The sequence below is a fragment of the Oryx dammah genome, unplaced genomic scaffold, assembly GCF_014754425.2.
Source record: "Oryx dammah isolate SB20612 unplaced genomic scaffold, SCBI_Odam_1.1 HiC_scaffold_28, whole genome shotgun sequence".
NCBI lineage: Eukaryota > Metazoa > Chordata > Mammalia > Artiodactyla > Bovidae > Oryx > Oryx dammah.
This window is the reverse complement of record NW_024070212.1, coordinates 40,996,174-41,023,297: the sequence shown is the minus strand read 5'-3', so window position 1 is coordinate 41,023,297 and position 27,124 is coordinate 40,996,174. Positions and strand designations below refer to the sequence as shown.

The 27,124-nt window shown below is 39.9% G+C and overlaps 1 protein-coding gene across 1 annotated transcript; it reads left to right on the top strand.

Moving 5' to 3' along the window:
- Nucleotides 1–621: 621 nt before the first annotated feature.
- LOC120856794 (interferon-stimulated 20 kDa exonuclease-like 2) lies at nucleotides 622–24,443 on the top strand. Its single transcript, XM_040232213.1, has 3 exons — nucleotides 622–2,507; nucleotides 11,840–11,850; nucleotides 24,433–24,443. Exon 1 carries the CDS (start codon nucleotides 875–877, stop codon nucleotides 1,922–1,924), a length of 1,050 nt encoding a protein of 349 aa, XP_040088147.1. The 5' UTR covers nucleotides 622–874; the 3' UTR covers nucleotides 1,925–2,507; nucleotides 11,840–11,850; nucleotides 24,433–24,443.
- The last annotated feature ends 2,681 nt before the right edge of the window (nucleotides 24,444–27,124 follow it).

Here is a 27,124-nt window from a genome sequence, read left to right as displayed (position 1 = left end):
AATTCTCACATCCATACATGACCACTGAAAAAACCATCATAGTTTTGACTATGTGGACCTTTGTTGGCAAAGTAATGTCTCTGCTTTTTAATAAGCTGTCTAGGTTGGTCAAACTGTTTCCAAATAGGAAAAGGAGTATGTCAAGGCTGTATATTGTCACCCTGCTTATTTAACTTCTATGCAGAGTACATCATGAGAAACACTGGGCTGGTAGAAGCACAAGCTGGAATCAAGATTGCCGGGAGAAATATCAATAACCTCAGATATGCAGATGACACCACTCTTATGGAAGAAAGTGAAGAGGAACTAAAAAGCCTCTTGATGAAAGTGAAAGAGGAGAGTGAAAAAGTTGGCTTAAAGCTCAACATTCAGAAAATTAAGATCATGGCATCTGGTCCCATCACTTCATGGCAAATAGATGGGGAAACAGTGGAAACAGTGTCAGACTTTATTGGGGGGGGGGAGGGGGGCTCCAAAATCACTGCAGATGGTGATTGCAGCCATGAAATTGAAAGACACTCCTTGGAAGAAAAGTTATGGCCCCCGCCCCCACCCACACCGCCGCCGCCGCCGCCGCTGCCGCTGCCCATACACTCCGAATCCCTGGCTTGGCTCCCGGAGGCGGGGGCCGTGCGGGTACGCGGGCGCCGGCCTCCAGCGCGTTCCAACCCGCGGGCCTGCCGGCCTGGGCATCGCCGACGCTCGCCAATTTCCGCATCCGGCTCTTGGCGCTTCCGGTCTTAGCGGACCCATCTAGGAGGGTAAGCTGCAAACCTCCGAATGTTGGTCTGTGGGATGCAGCAGATGAGCCTTCTGTCTTCCTCTCATCTGTAAGCTGTTCTTCCCAACTGTCCTCTCACCATCGAGTGTCATCATGTCTACCTTACTCCTCAATCTGGATTTTGGCGAGCCTCCCCCCAAAAAGGCATTAGAGGGAAATGCCAAGCACCGAAAATTTGTCAAGAAGCGGCGACTCTTGGAATGGAAAGGCTTCCTCAATAAGAAGAAGCAGCCCCCTAGCAAGGTGCCTAAGCTGCACTCAGAACCTTCAAAGAAAGGGGAAACTCCCAGGGTAGATGGCACTTGGAAGGCCTCTCCCCTTCCAAAGAAGAAGACAACAGCTGCCTCCAGCAGTGGGTCAGAGCAGTCCCTGGACAAGAAAGCTGCAGTGCCTTGGCTGACTCCTGCCCCTTCACAGAAGGCTGGTTCTGTTGTGGCTAAAGTAGATTTGCTGGGGGAGTTCCAGAGTGCCCTACCAAAGATTAAGAGCCACCCAACTCGCCCCCAGAAGAAGGGCTCCCAGAAGAATCCTCCACCCAAGAATGGTCCACAGAACTCCACCCAAACACATTCAGAGAATAAATACTCTGGGGCATCCCAGAAGATAACGGGGAAGATGGTGGCAATTGATTGTGAGATGGTGGGTACTGGACCCAAGGGGCATGTCAGTTCCTTGGCTCGATGTAGCATTGTCAACTACAACGGAGATGTGCTTTATGATGAGTCCATCCTGCCCCCTTGCCACATTGTGGACTACCGGACCAGATGGAGTGGTATCCGGAAGCAGCACATGGTGAATGCTACACCCTTCAAGATTGCTCGGAACCAGATCTTGAAGATTCTCACAGGGAAGATAGTGGTGGGGCATGCCATCCACAACGACTTCAAAGCCCTTCAGTACGTTCATCCCAAGTCCCTCACCCGAGACACCTCTCATATCCCCCTCCTCAACCGTAAGGCTGACTGCCCAGAGAATGCCACCATGTCTCTGAAGAGTCTCACCAAGAAGCTGTTGAACCGGGACATCCAGGCTGGGAAAAGTGGACATTCCTCAGTGGAAGATGCTCAGGCCACCATGGAGCTGTACAAGTTGGTTGAAGTTGAATGGGAACAGCACCTGGCCCAGAATCCCCCTAAAGACTAGTGCCAGCAGGGACACTGGCGATGTGGGCAGGCGGAAGCAGCACCACACCCAGGATGGGGCAGTGGGCCACGGACCACTCCACCAGCTCCACGCCTTTGGAAGCTAGGGGGTTTGGGGAGAGGGAGGCCACACCCCAGACTTAACATCCATTGAAGTCCACTTCAGGTGTTGTGTGTCTGGTTAACCGTTACTTGGAAGGAGGACGCCTCCATGTCAGAACCGACCCCTAGGCCGTTTACCTCTTAAATGGTGCTAACTGTGTGTCCCAAGGTGCTTTGCTTCTGGGAAAGTCTTTTGACTTTCAAAGGGCACGGCAAACCGGGAAATGTCTTTTCCTGAACTGCCTTATCACTAGGGTGGCTATGTGTCTCATCATGCCTTTCCTTTTAAGCAATTAACAGCACCCTCTTTCACTCTCAGAAGTATCCTGTTGGATGATAACTGGTATGATCATAATGCGTCTCTCAGACTCTGCTTTCTGCTCAGAGTCTACATCTGGTTTGTGTTGGGATATCACCTGTTCTTTCCACCTTGAATTCCGCAGAAGCCATTCCTGGTGAGGTTTAGTTCTCCTTAGGGTTATGTTGGAAATCAGTTTTTCTGGTTTAGGAAAGCAGTCCCCTAAAGTGATAGAGAATTTATTTAATTTAAACGCCACTTGCTAGGTTAAAGAAGAATTTTAAAATGTTTCAATGAGTTTTAGTCTTTTACTTTGCTAAACCAAGCCTCTGAAAATGCAAATTATTCCCTTGATAAATTTTTTATAAAGGAAAAAAAAAAGGAAGAAAAGTTATGACCAACCTAGATAGCATATTGAAAAGCAGAGACATTACTTTGCCAACAAAGGTCCATCTTATCAAGGCTATGGTTTTTCCAGTGGTCATGTATGGATGTGAGAGTTGGACTGTGAAGAAGGCTGAGTGCTGAAGAATTGATGCTTTTGAACTGTGGTGTTGGAGAAAACTCTTGAGAGTCCCTTGGACTGCAAGGAGATCCAACCAGTCCATCCTAAAGGAGACCAGTCCTGGTTGTTCATTGGAAGGACTGATGCTGAAACTGAAACTCCAATATTTTGGTCACCTCATGTGAACAGTTGACTCATTGGAAAAGACCCTGATGCTGGGAGGGATTGGGGGCAGGAGGAGAAGGGGATGACAGAGGATGAGATGGCTGGATGGCATCACCAACTTGATGGACATGAGTTTGGGTGAACTCCGGGAGTTGGTGATGGACAGGGAGGCCTGGTGTGCTGCAATTCATAGGGTCGCAAAGAGTCAGACAGGACTGAGTGACTGAACTGAACCGAAGAAGATCAAGCCAGTCAATCCTAAACAAAATCAACCCTGAACATTCATTGAAAGGACTGTTAGTAAAGCTCCAATACCTTGACCAACAGCATGCTAAGAGCCAGCTCATTGGAAACGACCCTTATGTGGGAAAGACTGAAGGCAAAAGGAGAAGGGAGTGGCAAAGGATGTAATGACTAGATAGCATCACTAACTCAACAGACATGAATCCTAACAGACTCTAGGAGATAGTGGAGGACAGAGGAGCCTGGTGTGCTACAGTCCATGGGGTTGCAAAGAGTAAGACAAGACTTAGCAGCTGAACAACAACAACAAGAAAGTGGAGATGGCAAGTATGTTTTCCAGTGGTCCCCAACCTTTTTGGTACCAGGGACCAGTTTTGTGAAAGACAATTTCTCCATGGACAGGGGTTTCAGGATGATTCAAGTATATTATATTTATTGTGTACTTTATTTTTATCATTATTAGATCAGCTCCATCTCAAATCATCAGGGATTTGATCCCAGAAGTTGGGGACCCCTGCTTTAACCTTTTAGAGAGTTTGTTTATGAAAATCTCACTTAAAGAGCTCAGAACCAACACCATCTATTGTGTTTTCATTTCTCTTGATTTAAAAAACTAAGATTGAATTGCTGGGTCATAGAACAGATATACATTTAACTTTATAAGAAACTGGCAAGCTGTTTCTAAAGTGGGCATACCATTTCACCCAGCCACCACCAAAGTAGGAGAGCTCCTCTTGCTCCCACCCTTTTCAACACTTAATACTGTTGGTCTTTTTATTTTTAACCATTTGGTAGATAATGGGAGTGTCATATCATGGTGGTTTTGATTCGCAGATCAGAGAAGAGACTTTGAAATGTCTAGTTATCATTAATACATACTCTTTTATAAACTGGTTTTTCCCTCCAATCTTCTGCCCATTTAAAAAATCAGGTTATTTGAATGACAATGATGGTGGTAATGATAATGATGATGATGATAGTGATGGTGTGTCAGTGTTTTTTATAAGACTTGGAAACAAGTCTTTTCTCATTATATGTATATTCCAGATATTTTCCCCCAGTCTGTGGTTTATATTTTTGTTTTATTATCAGTGTCTCACTAAAAAAAGAAGTTCTTAACATTTATAAATTACAAATATAAATCTTATATTATGCTTAGGTCTTCTGGAGTTCTAAGAAATCCCTGTGTACCAGAAAATCATGATGACTTCCTATTTTTTTTCCTATAAGTTTTATAGTGTTACATTTCTAGTTTAGTCCCATCATATATTTCAAATTAATATTTATGTATCACATAATATGGCAGTTGAGATTCATTTTTTCCACACAAATATCCCCTATGACAGCATTATTTGTTGACTTTTCTTTTTCCATTGAATTATCTTGGTGCTTTGTCAAAAATCATTTAACTTTTAAAAATGTATGTTTATTTTCATTCTCTCTATGTAGTTCTATTGATCTATTTCTCTCTACTTTTGTCAATACATCACTACTTTGATTACTACAGCTTTTTAATAAGTTGATAATAAGCTTTTTAATAAGTTGTTAGGTTCAGCCAGTTGGTGTAAGAGTTGCAATTTTATTCATCTTTTTAAAGATTATATCCTAGGTCCTTTGGATTCACACATAAATTTTAGATTTTGCATATCAGTGTCTTCAAAAAACCAACAAACAAAAAGCTGATTAGAATTTAAATTGAATAGCCTTAGATCTATACATCAATCTGAGAGGGACTGACATCCTAATAATATTGAGTCTTCCAATCCACATGTTCATGGACATAAAAATGTTTAAAAAATCAAATCCAGCAACATGTAGAAACAAATCTATCTGTTTCTCCATTTAGTTCTGTCAATTTTTGTTTCATATATTTTGAAATTTTGTTATTAGGGATATAAGCATTTAAGATCATTCTTGATGAATTGAACCTTTTATCATCAGATAACTTCATCCCTGATTCCCTGTCTTGAAGACTGATGTTAATAGCAGGCTGGTGTGACTATATCACACTTAATTTTTTATTGCATATTGTTCTACCCTTTTTTGTAGGAGTGGTGATTTTGCTTTTTCCAAAAAAAAAATTGTGTTTTCAATGGCGAAATAACATCATCTATTTACAAAATAGCTCTTGAAAAATACAAGTACAGATACTATAAAACAAAGCAAACTGCAGTCATGAGATGCTACATACATCATGCAAAATCAACAGTCTGGCCTCCAGGTTATGAAAACTAGAGTTAAAAAGTCACTACACATAAAACGTCCAAGTTCCCAGATCTAGTGGCTCAGATGGTAAATATCTGCCTGCAGTGAAGGAAACCCAGGTTTGATTCCTGGCGCTGGAAGATCCCCTGGAGAAGGGAATGGCTACCCACTCCAATATTCTCACCTGGAGAATCTCCTCATGGACAGAGGAGCCTGGTGGGCTATATAGTCCATGGGGTCGCAAAGAGTCAGACACAAATGAGCAACTAACACACATAGAGAGGGTCCAAGTTCCTAGCTTGGTAAAACCTGGGTACAGTTACAGGAAACATTCAACAAATTGAATTTTTCTTCCCCCATGTGTAAACAAAATTACAAGACTAAATCTGTGCCTGGCAATTTCAATCTAACTCTGAAGCCAAAACATGCAGACATCTTGTAGACTTTACTTGTTTCTTAGTCTGACCATCTTTTCCTCTTAGATGGTGGGAGGAAGGGTAAGGTGACGGTGTAGAGCAAAGATATAGGAAGTAGAAATACTGTATACTAGACACTACAAAGAGTGGTGAAAAGTCTCAATTAATGCACAGTCTAAGGAAAAAAAGATTACACTCCAACTTTGGAAAATTAATTTAAAAGGACAGAGGAAGAGTTGAAGTACTATTATTATTGTGTAGCAACTGCTGCATTAACTATTTCAAAAAACTGCTGCCTTTAAGGAAAACCTCAAGCTATATTAGTGTTCATAATTGACATCTGGACTGCGTTTGTTTGCTGCATTGTTTTGGAAATTGGCAATACAAACTGGCAAAAAAATTTTATTCTGATGATACACTTCCATGTATTTTTTTATTTAGATGTTCATATTGATGGATTTTCAATTTTTTCTTGAAGAATTTCCTTTACCATTGGTCTTCAGATTGGGTGGCATTGTGCAGTGATGTACTGTTATGCTTCAGAGAAAGGATAAGAGTACATCTAGCTCAGTCCCTCTGAGATAGCTGTAACCTTTAAAAATGAAATGTCAAACCTAGGGTATATATTTGACACTGAATTTTCATTTTTCTACTCTTTTATTTTCAAACTGTATTTATATTTAGAATATATCCCTTCTAAACTCTATATTGTTCTATGTCTTGCTTCCTCATGAGTCTTCAATCTCCAGTTTTTAACATTATTAGTTCAACTATAGTTGATATAATTATTGACATGATTGGGTTTAAATTAATATCATCTCACTCTCTGTTTTCTATTTGTTCCCTTTGTTTGTGGGGTCTTTTTTCTTCTATCTTCCCTTCAGTTGAGAATTGTTTAGAGTTTCATTCTATCTCTTCCATTTACGTTTTTAACTACCTATTTACATGATTATATTTAGAGCTTTCTTATCTATCTATAATTAATACTATACTATTTGATATATATGTAAGACCCTTATAACAGCACAATTTGAATTTTATCTCTTCCTATCACTTGTGATATTATTGTCACACATTTTACACTGTATGTTTAAAGCCCCAAATATGTTTTAAACCTGAAACACACCATTATTATTTCTACTTTAGTCAATTTATTTTTAAGAAATTAAGAAGAGAAAGATAGACCTTTATATTTACCCACAAACTTACAATTTCTTGTTCTCTCCCTTCCTTCCTTTCAATTAAGATTTCCATTTTATATCATTTCCTTTCAGGATGAAAAGCTTCCTTTGAAATTTCTTGTAAAGCCGAGGTGCTGAAAACATTTTTAATCTGCTTCTGATGATCTAAAATTGCTTTCTTTTTTATATTATTTAAAATTTTTATTGTGATAAAGTATATAAAAAACTTGCCATTTTAGCTACCTCAAGAGTACAGTTCAAAGGTATTAATTGCATTCATAATTTAAACTATTATCACCATTTATTTCCAAAATATTTTCATCGTTCCAAAAAACAATGTAGCCAAAAATTATGTGATAAATTCCAGCCAAAGGTATCTTTTAATCTACTTTCTATCCCCATAAATTTTTCTATGATATATACTTCATACAAACAGAACCATGCATATCTGTCTTTTTTGTCTGGATCATTTCACTTAATATGTTTTCAAGGTTCATCCATGTTGAATGAACATGGATCAAAATTTCATTCCTTTTAATGGCTGAACAATATTCCGCTGTGTGTATATGATCAGATTTTGTTTATCCATTCATCTGTTGATAGACACTGGAGAAGTTTCTAACTTTTGACTATTATAAGTAATGCTACAGTTGGTATTGGTATGTTGGTATTAGTTGCTCAGTTGTGTCCGACTCCAAGTGTCTAACTTCATGGACTGTAGACTGCCAAGTTCTTCTGTCTATGGATTTCCCAGGCAAGAACACTAAAATGGGTTGCCATTTCCTTCTCCAGGGGATCTCCCTGACCCAAGGGTTGAACCAGGGTCTCCTGCATTGCAGGCAGATTCTTTACCATCTGAGCCACCAGAAGTATTGGTATATAAATGTCTATTTGAGTCCTTCTTTGAGGTAAAAATGGAATTGCTGGATCATAGCTTATGTTTAGCTTTCTGAGGAAAGATTAAGCTATTTTTTCACAGCAGCTGCAACATTTTGCATTCTCATTAGCGGTGTACAAATGTTCCATTTCCTCCACATTCTCATCATGTGCTACTTTCCTTTATAAGAAATGATCACCATCCTAGTAGTTGTGCTGTGCGACCTCACTGTGGTTTTCGTTTGCATTTCCCTAATGGTGAATGGTGTTGAGAATCTTTTCGTGTGTTTATTGGCCACTTATATATCTTTTTGGGTCCTTTATTCATTCAAAAATTGGATTGTCTTTTTTTGTCATTGTTGTGTTGTAGGAGCTTTTACATATTCTGGATGTTAAACATATCATACACATAATATGAAAATATTTTCTCCCATTTTGTAGGTTGGTTTTTCACTTTGTTAATCATGCTGTCTGATACATAAGTTTTTTTTATTAAGTGTAATTTATCTATTTTTGTTGTTGTTATAGCTAAGAATATATTGTCAAGTCCAAGTTCATGAAGATTCACTTCTATATTTTCTTCTAAGAGTTTTACAGTTCTACTTCTTATTCTTAGTCATTGATCCATTTTGATTTAATTTTTGTATGTGTGTGAGGCAGGGGTTCAACTTCATTTTTTTACATATGGTAATTCAGTTGTCCCAACACCATTTGTTGAAGAAACTATTGTTTCACTATTGAACAGACCTGGTACCTTTATCAAAAACTAATTGACCATAGGTATATTAGTGTATTTATGGACTCTCAATTCTATTCCATTTGTTAATAAGTCTATCCTTACGCCAGTATCATTCTCTTTCAATTACTGCAGCTTTGTGGTAAGTTTTGAAATTAGAAAGTGTGAAGCAGCAGATTTTATTCTTTTTTTAAGATTAGTTTAGCTCTTCAGGATCATTCATAATTCTATATGAATTAGACAATCAGTTTTCCCATTTCTGTAAAAAAAAAGTCTGTTGGAATTTTGACACAAATTATGTTAAATCTGTTGTTTTCATTTTTGTTATTCAGAAAAACTTCCTGAATGTAGATGCTGTTTTTCCCCTGTAGCACTTTAAAGATGCCATTCAATTGATTTCTATCCTTTCACAAAATTTCAGACTTCTTCCCCATGTGCTGTACTTAGTCGCTCAGTGGTGTCAGACTCTTTGTGACCCCATGGACTGCAGCCTGCCAGGCTCCTCTGTCCATGGGGATCCTCCAGGCAAGAATACTGGAGTGGGTTGCCATGCCCTCCTCCAGGGGATCTTCCCAACCCAGGGATCGAACCCAGGTTTCCCGCATTGCAGGCAGATTCTTTACTGTCTGAGCCACCAGGGAAGCCCATAAAACATAGGGGAAAGCCTCTTTTGTTCAAGTATTAAATTTTTAACAGATTTTTTCATTGTTTGGAAAAAAATTTGCTTCTTCGGTCGGGGAGCACAGGCTCTAGGCACACAGGTGTCAGTAGTAGTGGTGCATAGGCTTAGTTGCCCCGCAGCATGTGTAATCCTCTTGGACCAGGGACTGAACCCATGTGCCCTGCATTGGCAGGTGGATTCTTATCTACTGTACCAGCAGGTAAGTCCTGAAAATGTTAAACTTTTGCATTGTTTCTTACATTGTTTCTCTTACACAGAGAATCTTTGCTCTTCACTGAGATATCGTTCCCATTATCAGCATGCACACATGCTTTAGTATCTTTCAATATTAAAAAGGCATATACGTACACATATATTTAAAATCCTCCTTCCCGACACTTCCCCATGCAACAATGGCTCCATTTCTCTGCTCTCTTAACAGCTGCTGCTGCTGCTGTTAAGTCGCTTCAGTCGTGTCCGACTCTGTGCGACCCCACAGAAGGCAGCCCATCAGGCTCCCCCATCCCTGGGATTCTCCAGGCAAGAACACTGGAGTGGGTTGCCATTTCCTTCACTTGCATGAAAGTGAAAAGTGAAAGGGAAGTTGCTCAGTCGTGTCCGACTCTTAGCGACCTCATGGACTGCAGCCTACCAGGCTCTTCCGTCCATGGGATTCTTCAGGCAAGAGTACTGGAGTGGGGTGCCATTGCCTTCTCCAATGACTCTCAAATGTGTAACTATTATATCTATTGTCTAAACCACTGTCCTGAGCTCCAGACTCTAGCAAACAGCTGTACTACCTAGTTGCTATATTCACCTGGATATTTAACAACCACCTCAAATTTGACATATCCGAAATAGATTCATCTCCTAACTACCTCCCAATTTTCCTCTTTCCTAACATCCCGAAAAGTGTTTCTCCCTTAGCAGTTCACAATTTAGTGATATTCCATTATCAACCCTGGAGCTCATTCTTGGCCTTTCTGTGTATCACATATGATAAAGCTGGTCCAGTAGCATACTCCATCGGCTTTGTTCGCTATAGCCTCAATCTGATCACCTTCATTTCTATCACTGTATCCAAGCCACCGTCATCTCACACCTGAACTACTGTAGTAATAGCTTCGTTGATAGTTCTCCTTACTTCAACATTTATTTCCTTTAAAAATCTATTTCCCTATCAGCAGTCAAAGTTCGGAGTAAATTGGCTCACATCACACCCTCTCTTAAAGCCTTCAAATTGCTTCCAGTGCATTTAAGAATAAAGTCGTAGTTATGCTGTTAAGGTTCCAAATAATCTGACTCAGTGGCTTCCTCAGCTCTTCCTCTCCTGACCACTCTGCTTCAGCCGTTTTTATCTCCTTAAACTGTGTCAAGCTTGTTTCCACCTTGGCTCTTTGTATGTCCTCTTTGTTCAGCTTGAAACAGTCTTCCTTTGGGTCATGTCATAGTTTGTTTTCTCACTTCATTCCAAACTGTCTAAATCGAGCCTACTGTGAGTGGCCTTTTCAATGCTCTCTATCTGAAGTAAGTCTTCACACAATAGTATATAGTTCCTCTAACCCTTTGTCCTGCTTATTCTTCATGGCACTTAGTGCTTCCTGGAAATGATACATTTATTGTTTACTTTTGTGCTTTCTCACTAGAATACCAGCTCCTTACAAATAGCAGCATTGTCTTATTGCTATATCTCTGGGCCCTAAAATAATTACTCAATAAAGGTTTATTGATTGTGTGACTATATTACATATAATTCACCCATTTTTGGTCTAATTATCTACTGACAAATTATGATGAGAAAATAGAACACAAATATCAGAAAAACAAACAACCCAATCAAAAAGTGGGAAAAAGACCTAAACAGACAGTTCTCCAAAGAAGACATACAGATGGCTAACAAGCACATGAAAAGATGCTCAACATTGCTCATTATTAGAGAAATGCAAATCAAAACTACAATGAGATGTCACCTCACACCAATCAGAATGGCCATCATCAAAAAGTCTACAAACAATAAATGCTGGAGACGGTGTGGAGAAAAGGGAACACTCTTGCAGTGTTGATGGGAATGTAAATTGACACAGCCACTATGGAAGATGGGATGGAGAGTTCTTAAAAAACTAGGAATAAAACCATCATATGACCAAGCAATCCCACTCCCAGGCATAAACCCTGAGGAAACCAAAATTGAAAGAGATGCATGTATTCCATTGTTCACTGAGGCACTGTTTACAATAGCTAGAACATGGAAGCAACCTAGATATCCATCAGATGAATGGATAAAGAAGTTGCGGTACATATACTCAATGGAATATTAACCAGCCATAAAAAGCAACACATTTGAATCACTTCTGATGAGGCGGATGAACCTAGAGCCTATTATACAGAGTGAAGTAAGTCAGAAAGAGAAAGATAAATATATACTGATGCTTATATATGGAATCTAGAAAGATGGTACTAATGAATTTATTTGCAGGGCAGCAATGGAGAAACAGACATAGAGAACAGATTTATGGACATGGGGAGAGGGGAGGAGAGGGTGAGATATATGGAGAGATTAACATGGAAAATTACATTACCACATGTAAAATAGATCGCCAGTGGGAATTTGCTGTAAGTTTCAGAAAGCTCAAACAGGGGCCTTGTGTCAACCTAGAGGGGTGGGATGGGGAGGGAGATGGGAGGGAGGTTCAAGAGTGAGGGGATATATGTATACCTATGACTGATTCAAGTTGAGGTTTGACAAAAAACAGCAAAATTCTGTAAAGCAATTATCCTTCAATTAAAAAAAATAAGTAAATTTAAAAAATAGAATATAAAAGAGCTTTCAAATACCTCCACTGTTGCTATACAGGGTTTTGTTGCATTTTACATTCTTAGTTGCTCAACAGTATTGGGAAACATCTTGAAGAACCAACTCATGTACCCTAAGGAATAACTATGAATTCTTTTTTGCTTTCTGTAGAGAATGCTAATTTGAAGTATAACTTCCATGAACTTCTTATTTGGCTCTTTGCCCTTCAGATGAAAGGACATAGGGATTCTTTGCTTCCTCAGTTCATGCTGAACTTCTTGTTTTTAGAAATGCTGAATTCATCCTGAAGCCTACCCACTGAAAATTACTTATGTATTACAAAACTTCGAGATCTTGCTAAATAAGACTTATTCAGTCTACTCGGAGTGAAAACTCCCTATAATAGGGATATATTTTATGTACTTTGCATGGTTTTCAATTTAATTTAATTTATTATTTTAAACCTTTCTGTGGTTGTGAATTACTTTTTGCCTCTGTGCTTGTTAATATACTCCTCATTGTTAATTATTAACATTATAAAAGTAAGCACTAGGTTTTAAATATAAATATCTGATTCACTATAGCCTTTGTGGTATTAATTTTCTTTCCTATGTAAACTATAAAGTAGTATCGATGGATATTCTTTTTTTCAATGTGCCTAATTGGATTTGCATGGTACCACTCCAAAGCTTTTCCATGGGTCTACAGATGAAATTTACATAGTTTAAGAGTTTATACAAAAAAAAAAAGTTTATACAATTTCACATCATAACCCCTGTGTTGAAAACATTATAGCTTTTGAGTCATAATATTCTACGGTACATGTGCACCATAATATACCTGTATTCCCCCCTAAAGTTTGATAATTAGATTGGTTATAACATTTATATATTCTAATTAATATCAAAATAAAATTTTATGCATAAATTTAAATCAATAGTTCTTATCATTTATATAGAAGATATTAATAAACTAGAAGTTAAGGGAAATGTCTTGATTGTCAAATTGTTTTTCAGAGCAGCTCTACTAAATTATAATTCTACCACTAGATAAGAGGGCTTACCTCACCATACCGTTACCAGGACTGTCATTAAAATTATTTTTTGGTAAATGTTATCAACAGCAATTATGTCTTATTGTTACTTTATTTTGATATTTTTAGGATACACATATCATTATTCTTTTAGTTTTCTTTATAAGTGGTATTGTCATTTGGCCCATCTAGGTATTACAAACTTTGTAAAAGTGGATTTTATGATAGCTCTTTTTATCAAGGATATTAACCCTTTTATATTTTTTCTACAAATGTATTTCTTGACAATCTTTACATGTATACAGTATTACTCCCTTTCATAAAATAGAACACTATATCTCAGTGGATATAGTTGTTATTGGAAGAATAAAATCAGTCTTTTTATTTCTCTCAAATGGAAAATTCTTAATTAAGAATTTAACTGAGTTATTATAAACCAGATTAATTTTAAACTGATTAGTACTCTTGCCTGGAAAATTCCAGGGACAGAGAAGCTGGTGGGCTGTAGTGCATGGGGTCATAAAGAGTCGAACATGACTGAGATGGCACGGCACTGTGGCACAGCCATTGAAAGGGACGTTGCTCTCCAATGAATTATTCTCTTTTCCCACTCAGGTACAAGAAGCCCGTTTTTCAATTTAAACATTTTATTTTGTACTGTGCTGTGCTATGCTTAGTCGCTCAGTCGTGTCTGACTCTTTGTGACCCCATGGACTGTAGTATTGGGGTATAGCCAATTAACTATATTGTGACAGTTTTGGGTGAACAGTGAAGGGACTCAGCTGTACATACACATGCAACCATTCTTCCCAAACTCCCCTCCCATTTCAGCAAAAGGAGCCCAATTAGAAAGAGTTTGAGAATGAGGAAGTTTAAGACTGAAAGAAAGCTATTAACTCCCTCCTGCAAAATAATGTGCAATATGAATACCAAAGTGAAATATACACATCACAAATTTTAAGTCAGTTAAGACTATATTTCCAGTTCTCCTGAATGGTTCACCCAGCACAGTCTCTGAGAGTTAGCATTTTACTTTGACTATGTGTGTGCATGTGTGAGTTTAGCTGAATACTTACTATACATTTTGGGCTTCCCTGGTGGCTCAGAGGGTAAAGCGTCTGCCTGCAATGCAGGAGACCCGAGTTCGATCCCTGGGTTGGGAAGATCCCCTGGAGAAGGAAATGACAGCCCACTCTGTATTCTTGCCTGGAGAATCCCATGGACAGAGGTGCCTGGTGGCTACAGTCCACAGGATCGCAAAGAGTCGGCCACAACTGAGCGACTTCACTTTCACTTTACTATACATTAATGAGAATAAACAGGTGTCTGAGTCCCATAGGCCAGGAAAATCTTGAAAGGGCTAAATTTGGAGTACCCGCCTAGTTCTCATTCCACCTGGCTTAATGTGTGGGGCTCTGTGTGTCAACAGCTATCACTGATTCTCTACTAAGGCATCCTGACTCTTTGTGACCCCATGAACTGGAGCCCACCAGGCTCCTCTGTCTATGGGATTCTCCAGGCAAGAATACTGGAGTGGGTTGCCATTTCCTTCTCCAGGGGATCTTCCCAACCCAGGGATTGAACCTGGGTCTCCCGAATTGTAAGCAGATGCTTTATGATCTGAGCCACCAGGGAAGCCAGTCCATGGGGTTAAGGCATCCTGGGAGTAGTTCAATTAAAAAAACAACATTATGGTTACAGTTTGCAGTTTCCTTAAAGAAAAAAATTCCCTGGTGAAGGTTAGAAGAAGATATTTTTCAAGAGAGCTAAAATATGGAACTAAGAATCACTGAGTTTTGCCCATGGATGGCATCCCTCTTGCTTTCTATTTTCCCTAAGCCTTAGGGAAAGTCATATTTAGCATACAGCATTATGCTTTCTCTCTAAGTTCACCACTTCAGTAAAATTTCCAACGCTTGTGGTAGTGTCATGGAGGATAAGAAGCTGATGTAGTAAAGGGAAGTGCAGCCTACTCCAAACAGTCCTTCCGTGCTTAATGTTCAGAGAGCAAATAGCATCCTGTTGAGGCTGATCTTTAACAACATGAATGTGGTCCAAGCAGAAGCAAAGACATCAAGTTTCTCTGCTGACTAAATGTTTCTCCAGGAAAACTTTCATTAAGGAAAATCTGTTCCCCTGCATATGCTGGTGAGAGGTCACACTTGAGTGATGAGAGAGGAGTTTGTGAGGCTGATAGAGACACTTGGGGTATGTTTGTGCATAGAAAAAGCCTTCATGTGTGTACAGAATTCTCAAGAAATGGTTAACAGAGCAAAAGGTAAGTAGTGCTGAGGGAAAGGAAGTCACTTCCACTTTTCCATATATATGTTCTATATTGCTTGTAATTTTTTTTTTTACAATAAGTATTTACTACTTTGGCAATTCAGAAACACATAGTAAATTTAAAAATTTATTTCCCTCAGCTTGTTGTCTGTTTTTTTAACTTGCTTTTTATTACGAAAGTCTTTTGTTTGGTATCTTTATTTTGTGATTTCTTGCACTGCATTTAAGCCTTCCCTATTCACTGACCAGACTATTAGTATGTATTAATGTTTATGTGACCAACTCTCTGCCTATGGAGAATAACTACAATAAAACACCATCTGGGGTGTGTCAAGCTATGTATTTGAAAACACTCTTAGCACAGAAGGACAAAATGAGGAAGATTCTAAGAAATAAACACTTGTGGTAATAATTGATAGGTTTTGGTTGTGCTCCAGTGATCATAGGGCCCTAAAGTCTTGTGAGAAGCTAGTGCTCCCCAGTGGGGAGTATTATGTTAAGGGCAGCCTCAGAAAGTTCTTTGTCACACAAATAGGGATCTTCCTTGGGGAAAAGCTTCTCACTTGCCCAAGCATCACTTAGAAAATTGGAATTTAAGGCACTCAGTCTACTGGTAACTATTTATTATCTACAGCAGAACTCAGAAGTCAGCATAAGAACATGAGAAAAACAACTCTGTTCTAACTATATATTCTGCAGAGGGACATTCTGTTTCATATGTCTCATTGCAAAATTTATGAGGCTTCCCACATCTGGGAGCAGACTTTTTCCTGCTACTTTTATAACCTTTTCTATCCTGCTTCTCTTGCCTTCTGTCTTCCTTTCCAGAGTTTCCTTTCCACACTGTTTTGTTTGTTTGTTTGTTTAAATGTGGTGTCCTTTATTCACTCTCATGTCCAACCCTCTATCCCCAAGTCATTCTTTTTCTGATTTTCTCTCCATGCTCTGTTTTTATGCTGATTCTTTTTCTTCAAAGGTCTTAAAGATTTTTGTTTGAAACAAAGATAGATTTGTAGACAAATCACAGGAGAGAGAGCAATGTTCCTCTGGGGATACATTTCCATATGAAGGAAAAGTAAGGGAGGTGGGGAGATTATGCTTTGTACATGCTGTGGTCATTTTCTTTGACGTCTCAATCAGAGAGCCCTGTACTCTAAGCTCTGCTTGAGTTTCAGTTGTCTCATTTTCACTCTCAACTAAAAGTCCTAGCATCATCCTTGACATCACTGATCTCCAGACTACCACCTGCCAGAAATGCCAGTATTTCAGAGTTCGCTGTGTTGAGTGCCTCCTCATTTCTCATCCATCTACTACTTGGAGTAGGAAGTCCCAAAGAAGCACATGGCAACACTGTACTCTAACCAATGACTCTGAGCAAGAAAGTTGTTTCAAAAATACCAAGTTTGATGTAATCTCAAGATCTGGAAGAATTTTTAATTCAGCTTCATCACTATATCTTGGTGGCCCACCACTTTCAACTATGCAGTGATAGATTCCCCCATCTCCTTCAATTGCATTGCTGATAACTAGTGTTCCTCTTGAAAGTTTAATAACCCTTTCATCCAGAAGAGGCTGTCTGTGCTGTTCCCACTTCACAAATGAGACAAAATCAGCATTAATTTCACAATTCAGAATTTCTCTCTTTCCAACTGAAAACGATTATTCTGATTCTTATCCACTGATTCCTCATCACCATCCTCCTCTCTCTACTTATATAAATTCCCTCCTCCAATATTCTAATTTACTGTCAGTGTTTATATCATTGTGTGTGAGTGTGTGCATGCTCAGTTGCTTAGTCATGCCCAATTCTTTACGGCCCTATGGACTGTAGCCCATTAGGCTCCTCTGTTCATGGGATTTTCCAGGCAAGAATCCTGGAGCAGGTTGCCATGTCCTCCTCCAGGGGATCTTGCTGACTCAGGGATCAAACCTGAGTCTCTTGCATCTCCTTCGTTGGCAGGTGGATTCTTTACCACTGAGTCACTCGTTTCTATTCGGCTATTGCTAAAATCAAATCTCCTTGGTTATTGTTGGACTGTAGGCTTGGCTATAGCAGGCTCTTTTTACCATCACATGAAAGCCCTTGGAATCATCTGTTAACTAGAAAGCAGTTCCAGGACCCACTCCAGTAGCATAGCTGAACTTCCTCCATTCATTATCTGAATGCTCTGATGTTTATTTATATTTATGAAAACTTCTTATTCTGAGAAATACACCTAATCCCCCATGGGAACTGACAGCCCTAGCTGATGATTAGTTTGTTCTGCCTGATAATGCTCAAAGTAGAATCATATTCGATATTTATCAAGTAGTTATAGTCTGTACCTAAATGATCAAGACATCACTAATTAATCAAAATAGTCCTTGGTTTAAAAAAGCAAAGTTTCTTCTTTAGCCATTTCATTATTTGGCTAGTTTTCCCATGCAAGCTAGTCCAGTCTGTGTGAGCATACATCCAAATCAACACAGGTTTTACCTTCTTTGCTTTATATACACCAAGGGCTTCCATAAGCGGTCTCTAATGGATTTCTGGTCCTCATCACATGGTGCTCCTTGCTCTAAATGTGACAATGATGGACTTTATAAGGAAAGAAGCCCTCTATTTCCACCCTCCTTCCCTTCCTCAAGACATCATTTTGTCTTATTTTATCTGTGAAACTCAGATGAAACTCTGCCTTCCTGCTCCTCACTTTAAGACCACTCTTAGCACCTTGCTGTAACCAAATGGCACGTGAACTATTCACTCAGAAAGACTGTGGGGCATGACAATTGAGACATCAGCCTAACTTTTGTTTTACCCTTATTCTCCTCTTTTTCTTCCCTCCATTTGGGCTTCCCTGGTGGCTCAGATGGTAAAGAATCTGACTCTAACGCGGGAGACCCAGGTTCAATCCCTGGGTTGGGGAAATCCCGTAGATAAGGGAATAGCAACTCACTCCAGTACTCTTGCCTAGAGAATTCCATGGACAGAGGAAATTGGTGGGTTACAGTCCATGGGGTCACAAAGAATTGTACACTCTTGAGTGACTTCCACTTTCCCTCCATTCAATCTGAATATTTCTTTGCCCAAGAGGAGGCTTTTGATTGGCATTTTCTTTCCTATTTCCTAAACCAGATCTCAAGCCAGAGGCTCTAGAGTTAAATTTGGTCCACATATATGTTTTGTTAGGTTCATATGGAATGTTTTAAAAACTTTAGCCAACGCTTGGCACATTTCACAGAGAGATTTGAATTTCTATCATCTCTTAAAAATTAGACGGTCTCGACACACCGGGCTGCTGTTTTCATGTGTCTAAACAGAGGCTGCAACCTTAGCTCTCACCCCTATCTTTTTCTTGACTTGGGAAACTTCACTCACTTACACCATCTGTCTTGCCCCTGTCAGCATTGCTTGGCTTCTGGATTAAAGCCATTAAGGAGGTATGCTAGCTGTGCTTGAGAGACACCTTAAAAAAAGATTATTTAATTCACAGGCAGAGACTGTTTTAAAGAAACACTTTGGACTTGCCCGGTGATACAGTGGATAAGAATCTGCCTGCCAATGCAGAGGACACAGGTTCAATCCCTGGTCCAAGAAGATGCCACATGCTGCGAAGAAATCAAGCCCACAGGCTGCAACTTCTGAAGCCTGTGCACATAGAATCCATGCTCCACAACAAGAGAAGCCACCGCAATGAGGGGCCCAAGCACCACCACTACAGAGTAGCCCCTGCTCGCCACAACTAGAAAAAAGCCTCGTGCAGCAATGAAGACACAGCATAACCCAAAATAAAAAATATAATTTTTTTAGATTTATATTCAAAATCTATATTAAAAAATATTCAACAGATAAGAATCTGTTATGTGTCAGTCAGGTTTTGGTGGTGGGGGTAAAAACAATGAATAAGATAGGAACATTTCTATATTCAGTGATGCCATCCAGCCATCTCATCCTCTGTTGTCCCCTTCACCTCCTGCCCCCAATCCCTCCCAGCATCAGTCTTTTCCCATGAGTACAAGGTGCCAACAGACAAGTAAATAAGTAAACAAGTTACTTTCGAGTAATGATCAGTACACGAAATAATATCTTATAGTCATAATTTCATGTAATGATAAGGACATGAAAGAAACAAAGCAAGGTGATAGGATCGAGCACAGTGATGGGGAGAGGATGAGGTGGACGGTGGGGCAGCGGGTGTTGTAGCTCTGATACTAAGAGAAAGTATCTGAGTGATGATAAACTGGGAGCTGAATATAACATTTAGGGTAGCAGCAGCTTCATGAAGTTTGGGAAGAAATATTCTAAGCAGAGGAAACAGCAAGTACAAAAACCTTGAGGTGGTTGTGAGTTCAGCTTAGTTCAGTTCAGTTCAGTCGCTCAGTCGTGTCTGACTCTTTGCCACCCCATGAATCGCAGCACGCCAGGCCTCCCTGTCCATCACTAACTCCTGGAGTTCACTCAGACTCACGTCCATCCAGTCAGTGATGCCATCCAGCCATCTCATCCTCGGTTGTCCCCTTCTCCTCCTGCTCCCAATCCCTCCCAGCATCAGAGTCTTTTCCAATGAGTCAACTCTTCGCATGAGGTGGCCAAAGTACTGGAGTTTCAGCTGTAGCATCATTCCTTCCAAAGAACACCCAGGACTGATCTCCTTCAGAATGGACTGGTTGGATCTCCTTGCAGTCCAAGGGACTCTCAAGAGTCTTCTCCAACACCACAGTTCAAACGCATCAATTCTTCGGCGCTCAGCCTTCTTCACAGTCCAACTCTCACATCCATACATGACTACTGGAAAAACCATAGCCTTGACTAGACGGACATTAGTCAGCAAAGTAATGTGTCTGCTTTTGAATATGCTATCTAGGTTGGTCATAACTTTCCTTCCAAGGAGTAAGTGTCTTCTAATTTCATGGCTGCAGTCACCATCTGCAGTGATTTTGGAGCCCCAAAAAAATAAAGTCTGACATTTCCCCATCTATTTCCCATGAAGTGATGGGACTGGATGCTATGATCTTCGTTTTCTTTTCACTCTCCTCTTTCACTTTCATCAAGACGCTTCTTAGTTCCTCTTCACTTTCTGCCATAAGGATCGTGTAATCTGTATTTCTGAGGTTATTGATATTTCTCCTGGCAAACTTGATTCCAGCTTGTGTTTCTTCCAGTCCAGTTTCTTCTCATGATGTACTCTGCATAGAAGTTAAATAAGCAGGGTGACAATATACAACCTTGATGTACTCCTTTTCCTATTTGGAACCAGTCTGTTGTTCTATGTCCAGTTCTAACTGTTGCTTCCTGACCTGCAGACAGATTTCTCAAGAGGCCTGTCAGGTGGTCTGGTATTCCAGTCTCTTTCAGAATTTTCCACAGTTTCTTGTGATCCACACAGTCAAAGGCTTTGGCATAGTCAATAAAGCAGAAATAGATGTTTTTCTGGAACTCTCTTGCTTTTTCAATGATCCAGCGGATGTTGGCAATTTGATCTCTGGTTCCTCTGCCTTTTCGAAAACCAGCTTGAACATCTGGAAGTTCACGGTTCATGTATTGCTGAAACCTGGCTTGGAGAATTTTGGGCATTACTTTACTAGCATGTGAGATGAGTGCAATTGTGTGGTAGTTTGAGCATTCTTTGGCATTGCCTTTCTTTGGGATTGGAATGAAAACTGACCTTTTCCAGTCCTGTGGCCACTGCTGAGTTTTCCAAATTTGCTGGCATATTGAGTGCAGCACTTTCACAACATCATTTTTCAGGATTTGAAATAGCTCAACTGGAATTCTATCACCTCCACTAGCTTTGTTCGTAGTGATGCTTCCTAAGGTCCACTTGACTTCACATTCCAGGATGTCTGGCTCTAGATAAGTGATCACACCATCATGATTATCCGGCTCATGAAGATCTTTTTTGAACAGTTCTTCTGTGTATTCTTGCCACCTCTTCTTAATATCTTCTGCTTCTGTTAGGTCCATACTATTTCTGTCCTTTATTGAGCCCATCTTTGCATGAAATGTTCCCTTGGTATCTCTAATTTTCTTGAAGAGATCTCTAGTCTTTCCCATTCTGTTGTTTTCCTCTATTTCTTTGCATTGATCACTGAAGAAGGCTTTCTTATCTCTTCTTGCTATTCTTTGGAACGCTGCATTCAGATGCTTATATCTTTCCTTTTCTCCTTGACTTTTCACTTCTCTTCTTTTCACAGCTATTTGTAAGGCCTCCCCAGATAGCCATTTTGCTTTTTTGCATTTCTTTTCCATCGGGATAGTCTTGATCCCTGTCTCCTGTACAATGTCACGAACCTCATTCCATAGTTCATCAGGCACTCTATCTATCAGATCTAGGCCCTTAAATCTATTTCTCACTTCCACTGTATAATCATAAGGGATTTGATTTAGGTCATACCTGAATGGTCTAGCAGTTTTCCCTTCTTTCTTCAATTTCAGTCTGAATTTCATAATAAGGAGTTCATGGTCTGAGCCACAGTCAGCTCCTGGTCTTGTTTTTGTTGACTGTATAGAGCTTCTTTATCTTTGGCTGCAGAGAATATAATCAATCTGATTTCGGTGTTGACCATCTGGTGATGTCCATGTGTAGAGTCTTCTCTTGTGTTGTTGGAAGAGGGTGTTTGCTATGACCAGTGCATTTTCTTGGCTACCCCGCGTCCGAGATCAGGGGTGGCAGCCAGGAGGAGCCACCCCGCGTCCGAGGCCAGGGACAGTGGCCGAGAGGATGTGAGTTGGACATATTCAAAGGATTTAAGGTTTGAGTGGGTGGGGCTTAAAGAGCAAGAGGAGAAGTTGGAGAGGTGAATGGACACCAGATCTTGTAAAGCGTTGGTATCCACAGTGAGGAGTCTGGTCTGATTCCAAGTGCATTGGGAAATTATTGCACATTATTAAGTGTGTGAGTGGCGTAATCAGATTTTCTCCTAAGGACTAATGTCTTACAGTTTGCAACAGTTGTTGATATTTTTAACTTTTTTTTCAATTGTGAAGTATAACATATATAGAAAAGAATACATAAAACACACGTATAGAGTTTAGTGCATAATTATAAAGCAAAGGTCATGTATCTACCATGCAGGCAAGAAATAGAATGCTGCCAACTCCCAGAAGTACCCCAGCACATGGTCCTTCCATGTTTCTCTCCCCTTCAGAGTAAACACAACCCTGAGAGTACTTATTGCTGTTCAGTCACAGAGTCGTGTCCAGTTCTTTGCAACCCCATAGACTGCAGCACAGCAAGTTGCTCTGCCCTTCACTACCTCCCAGAGTTTGCTCAAATTCATGTCCATTGAGTTGGTGATGCTATCTAACCATCTCATCCTCTGCCACCCACTTCTTCTTTTGCCTTCAATTTTTCCCAGAATTGGGGTCTTCTGCAAGTGGCCAAGTATTGGAAATTTTCTTTATAGTTTTAGCAATGCATCTCTTAGCAATGCATCTCTGTACAATATAGTCTAATAGCAACAAACATTTTGTATAAATGCTGTTTGATTTCTACCTTAAGATGATCAATAAAAATGTCCTCACAGAATTTCTTTCACAACCAAAAATGAGGAAAATCATTTTTAAACCAGTGGCTTTTGTCATTCACAACAATCAAACAAGGACATAGCCTAAAGTAGTACATTTCAAAAAATGACAACCAAGAGAAAAAAGATAAAATTCTCTAGCAAAATACAAAAGCAGAACAAGTCTTAGTTTCTAATCCCAATTCTGCCCTCACAAATCTTTCAGTGAGTAGGAAAAATTCTCAGAATACTTACTAATACCTACAAATATGTAGAGAAATAAACAGAGTTGAATATCTTTATCTTTTTCTCTTTTGATTAAGAAATTGTGGCTATAGCTGCTGGGGATGAATGTGTTTAATGGGAAAATGAACATTTAGCACGGAGAAGGCAATGGCACCCCACTCCAGTACTCTTGCCTGGAAAATCCCATGGATGGAGGAGCCTAGTAGGCTGCAGTCCATGGGGTCGCTAAGAGTTGGACATGATTGACTTCACTTTCACTTTTCATTTTCATGTATTGGAGAAGGAAATGGCAACCCACTCCAGTGTTCTTGCCTGGAGAATCCCAGGGACAGGGGAGCCTGATGGGCTGCCATCTATGGGGTCGCACAGAGTCGGACACGACTGAAGCAACTTAGCAGCAGCAGCAACAGAAAAACATTCAGCAACTATGAGCTTTATGGCTCTTCCCCAGTCCCAGAGGATGAAAGTGGATTAATGCAAGTCAACTGTGTTCATCTTATTCCCCTTACCAGGGATATGTTTAAGAATGGACATATGTTAAGCATGGATATCACCCTGACCAGTAAGATGCAATGGAGGGAGTTAGTCAATGGAGGAATTATTTGTACCAATGATCAAACAGCCAAGAAGCCATATAGGATGGTGGGACATCCTAGAAGTGAGTAACAGCAGAGAGCCACTATTGACTGTATGCTGGAGGCTGAAGAGAGGAAGTGATGGTATTATAGCCCAGAAGTCAGGGCTTTTTGGCAGAAACTGGAACACGGGTATGGGGTCGGGAGGTGGAAGTTGTTCACTGGGAGGATGGAGATGCAGACGTTACTAAGGCTCACACACAGGAAGGGTAAACACCCTGGCTTGGCTCTTTTTCCTGCCCTCTGGTCAGCTGCCAATGCAGAGAGTAGACTGCCGGGGGCCCCCCGGAAGGATATCCTGCAGGAATCAGTCCCTCTGTGATACAAAGCAAACAGGGGAAACTAAGTCTCGGATTTAAGGATGAATGGGTGAAGACTGAGCATGAAGAGGATGCGGAAAAGAGGAGAATTATGGATAAATTCCAAGTTTGGGGCTTCCGAGTGTGAGGAAGTGCCATTTTTCTAAGAGGCGGAACATTGAAGAAGTAGCAGTTTGAAGAACTAAACTCAGAAGGTTTGATTTGCCCATATGAAACTTAAGCTGTCTGTTAAATATCTGAATAAGTGGGTTCTTGCCTGTTCAGTCACATCAGATGTTTACCCTGGACTGGGGGGAAAGCAAAGAGAAAAGGGATAAGAGAAGAGAAAGAGAGGGAAGCAGGAGAAAGAGGGGGAAGCAGAGGGAGAGAGCCCAAGCGAGAGAGCTGTCTGTATTCTCAGGCAGGATACCCGAGGCTTGATTTCTAGCTGTTTCCAGAAAGGTGGCTAAAAATGGGAGCACAGGCATCTTAACAAAATAAAATTTCCCAGAGCCAAGGGTTAGAATCAGGAGAGGCCTGAAGGGACCATATTGTAAAAAATGATGGTGTCTCAGCATTATGTGAGTGGACAAATGATCAGAGCTAAATAGTCTCCCCTCCCCACGCATTCTCTGCAAATTACAGCACTTCACACACCTGAGATTATGGGGTTTGAAGGAAGTTACACAGCAAGGACTAAGGCTAAGTTGTCTGCCACCCAAAACATATGAAGATACACAAATAAACATTTAGTTGCATCAGAATTTATGTCTTGCCCCCGTGAGACAATTTGTGGAATGTAAAACTTGCTTACGATGCAATTTTCAAAGACTAATTTATTCAGTGCAGCTTAACCCATTGGTTGAGCTTGAATAAGATGGTCCAGAGCATGAGCCCTTTAAAATCTCCCCCTAGTGGAAAATAAAAGAACAAGCCATACTGATCATCCAGTCTCAATCACTGAATACACCTGCAGGCAAAACTGTTTCCCAAAGACACATACTTGTTCTTGGAAACAGTGTAACCTAGTTCCATATTTTAAGAAGAAGCATTTTCCTGACATGTAAGAGAATCTGTACAGATCTCTCCCTACAAAAGGAACAGCCCTTCACGCATGAAAAAAAAGTATTAGTTGTATCCACTGGCCAGCCATTCTGTTCATCCTCTGGTTTCTAATCTGTTCCAAATTTACCTATCAAAGAGCTGGTAGAAACTGTGAAGTTACAGTTTTCACCCCTTTAGGCCCAAGTAGCATTTCCAGGCAAGGCCCAAATGCACTCCATGAGCTGAAGGGAGGAAACACGCATTTATGAGTCCTGTGCTTGCAACACCGCAAAGGGTAAATTGTGAGGTATTCTGCTCCTCTGGTTATGTTCATATGCATACAATTTTGCTAGCTCTCCCAAGTCAATGTCAAAATGAAGAAGAGGAAGGAAAAGAAAAAGAGGAAGAGAAGAAGGGGGGATAAGGAGAAGTTAAACACTGTTTTGGTTTCCATCCTCTCATTTTAAAGCTATGAAAATGAAATTTTGGAAAGTTAAGGGTTCCAGAATCTTACAGTCTAATCTCCCTGGGCATACTGACAGTCTGTTACGTTCTGCTTTTAATACAAAAAATTGTTTCAGCAATGACCGTTTTGATAGTCCAAACTATATACTAAAATCTAACATGAATTTTTATTAGACAACAAAAGACACTAACCATGTCTTTTGTCCTTTTTTTTAAAATTTATATATATATATATATCTTTTAAATTCTTAAAACTACAAACTCTCATCTTCTACTTTTTCCTAGCAAGGAGAACTGGAGCTGGAATTATATGCATGTGTGAGTTGTAACATTAAAATATTGATGAATCAGCACAGTTTGGGGGCACTTTTTAATATGCTGAACTGGTTAAATGACTTCCAGCCATGCTTGCTGTTTAAAACTGTGAGTGTAGGAATGAAGAGCCATAAACATAGAATAAACTAGAACAGCAGTCAGGGTTGAGATAATGGTGTGTTCCTAAATACTCTGGCCATGTGTGCAGGCAATAGAAGCAGCTATCTAATTTTAAAGTTTAATTAGCTAAGTTAAGCAAACTGTTGATTCTGCGCTGCTACAGCAAAATGAGTCAGCCCATATGTTCTCTGTTTCTAGAATATGAGCATGTAAATAGACGTCTACAAGGGGAAAACTCACAGATGACTGAAAATGAATTTTGGCAGTGACACATTAACATAATTGGCAGTCACTGGGGAAAATATTGACAATGGTAGGTTTTGAGCTCTTCAAAAGAGTAACTTGGTCTATCTCAAACTGCAACTGTGGTTGCATAGTGGAGAAGCTTCCTGAACAAGACAGATTTTCTTTTCTTCTTCATTCTTAAAAATTTATTGCAGTCTAGTTGATTTGAGCTTCCCTGGTGGCTCAGTGGGAAAGAATCTGCCTGCCAAGCAGGAGATGCAGGTTCGATCCCTGGGAGAGCAAGATCCCCTGGAGAAGGAAATGGCAACCAATGCCAGTATTCTTGCCTGGAAAATCCCATGGACAGAGAAGCCTGGAAGGTGAGCTACAGCCCCTGGGGTTGCAAAGAATCTGACATGACTTAGTGACTAAACAGCAAGGGCAACATAGTTGATTTACAGTGGTGTGCTAATTTCTGCTACATGGCAAAGTGATTCAATTATACATATATATGTGTGTGTGTGTGTGTATACATATATATACATTCTTTTTTATTTTCTTTTCCATTATTGTTTCTCACAGGATATTAAATATAGTTCCCTGTGCTATATATAGTAGGACCTCGTTGTTTATCCATCACATATGTAATAGCTTGTATCTACTAACCCCAAGCTCTCAATCCATCCTTCCCCCACCATAATCCCCCTTGGCATTTACAAATGTATTCTCTATGTCTATGAGTCTATTTCATAGATAGTTTCATTTATGTCCTATTTTGGATTCCCAGATAGATTTTAAATTGGGCCTTTGTGGATGGGAAAAGGATAATATATGGAAGCAAATTTTTCTAGGAATGTGTCCAAAGTAAA

Bases quoted from the DNA above. Each gene is read 5' to 3' on its own strand.
- LOC120856794 (XM_040232213.1), top strand. From the start codon at position 875: ATGTCTACCTTACTCCTCAATCTGGATTTTGGCGAGCCTCCCCCCAAA.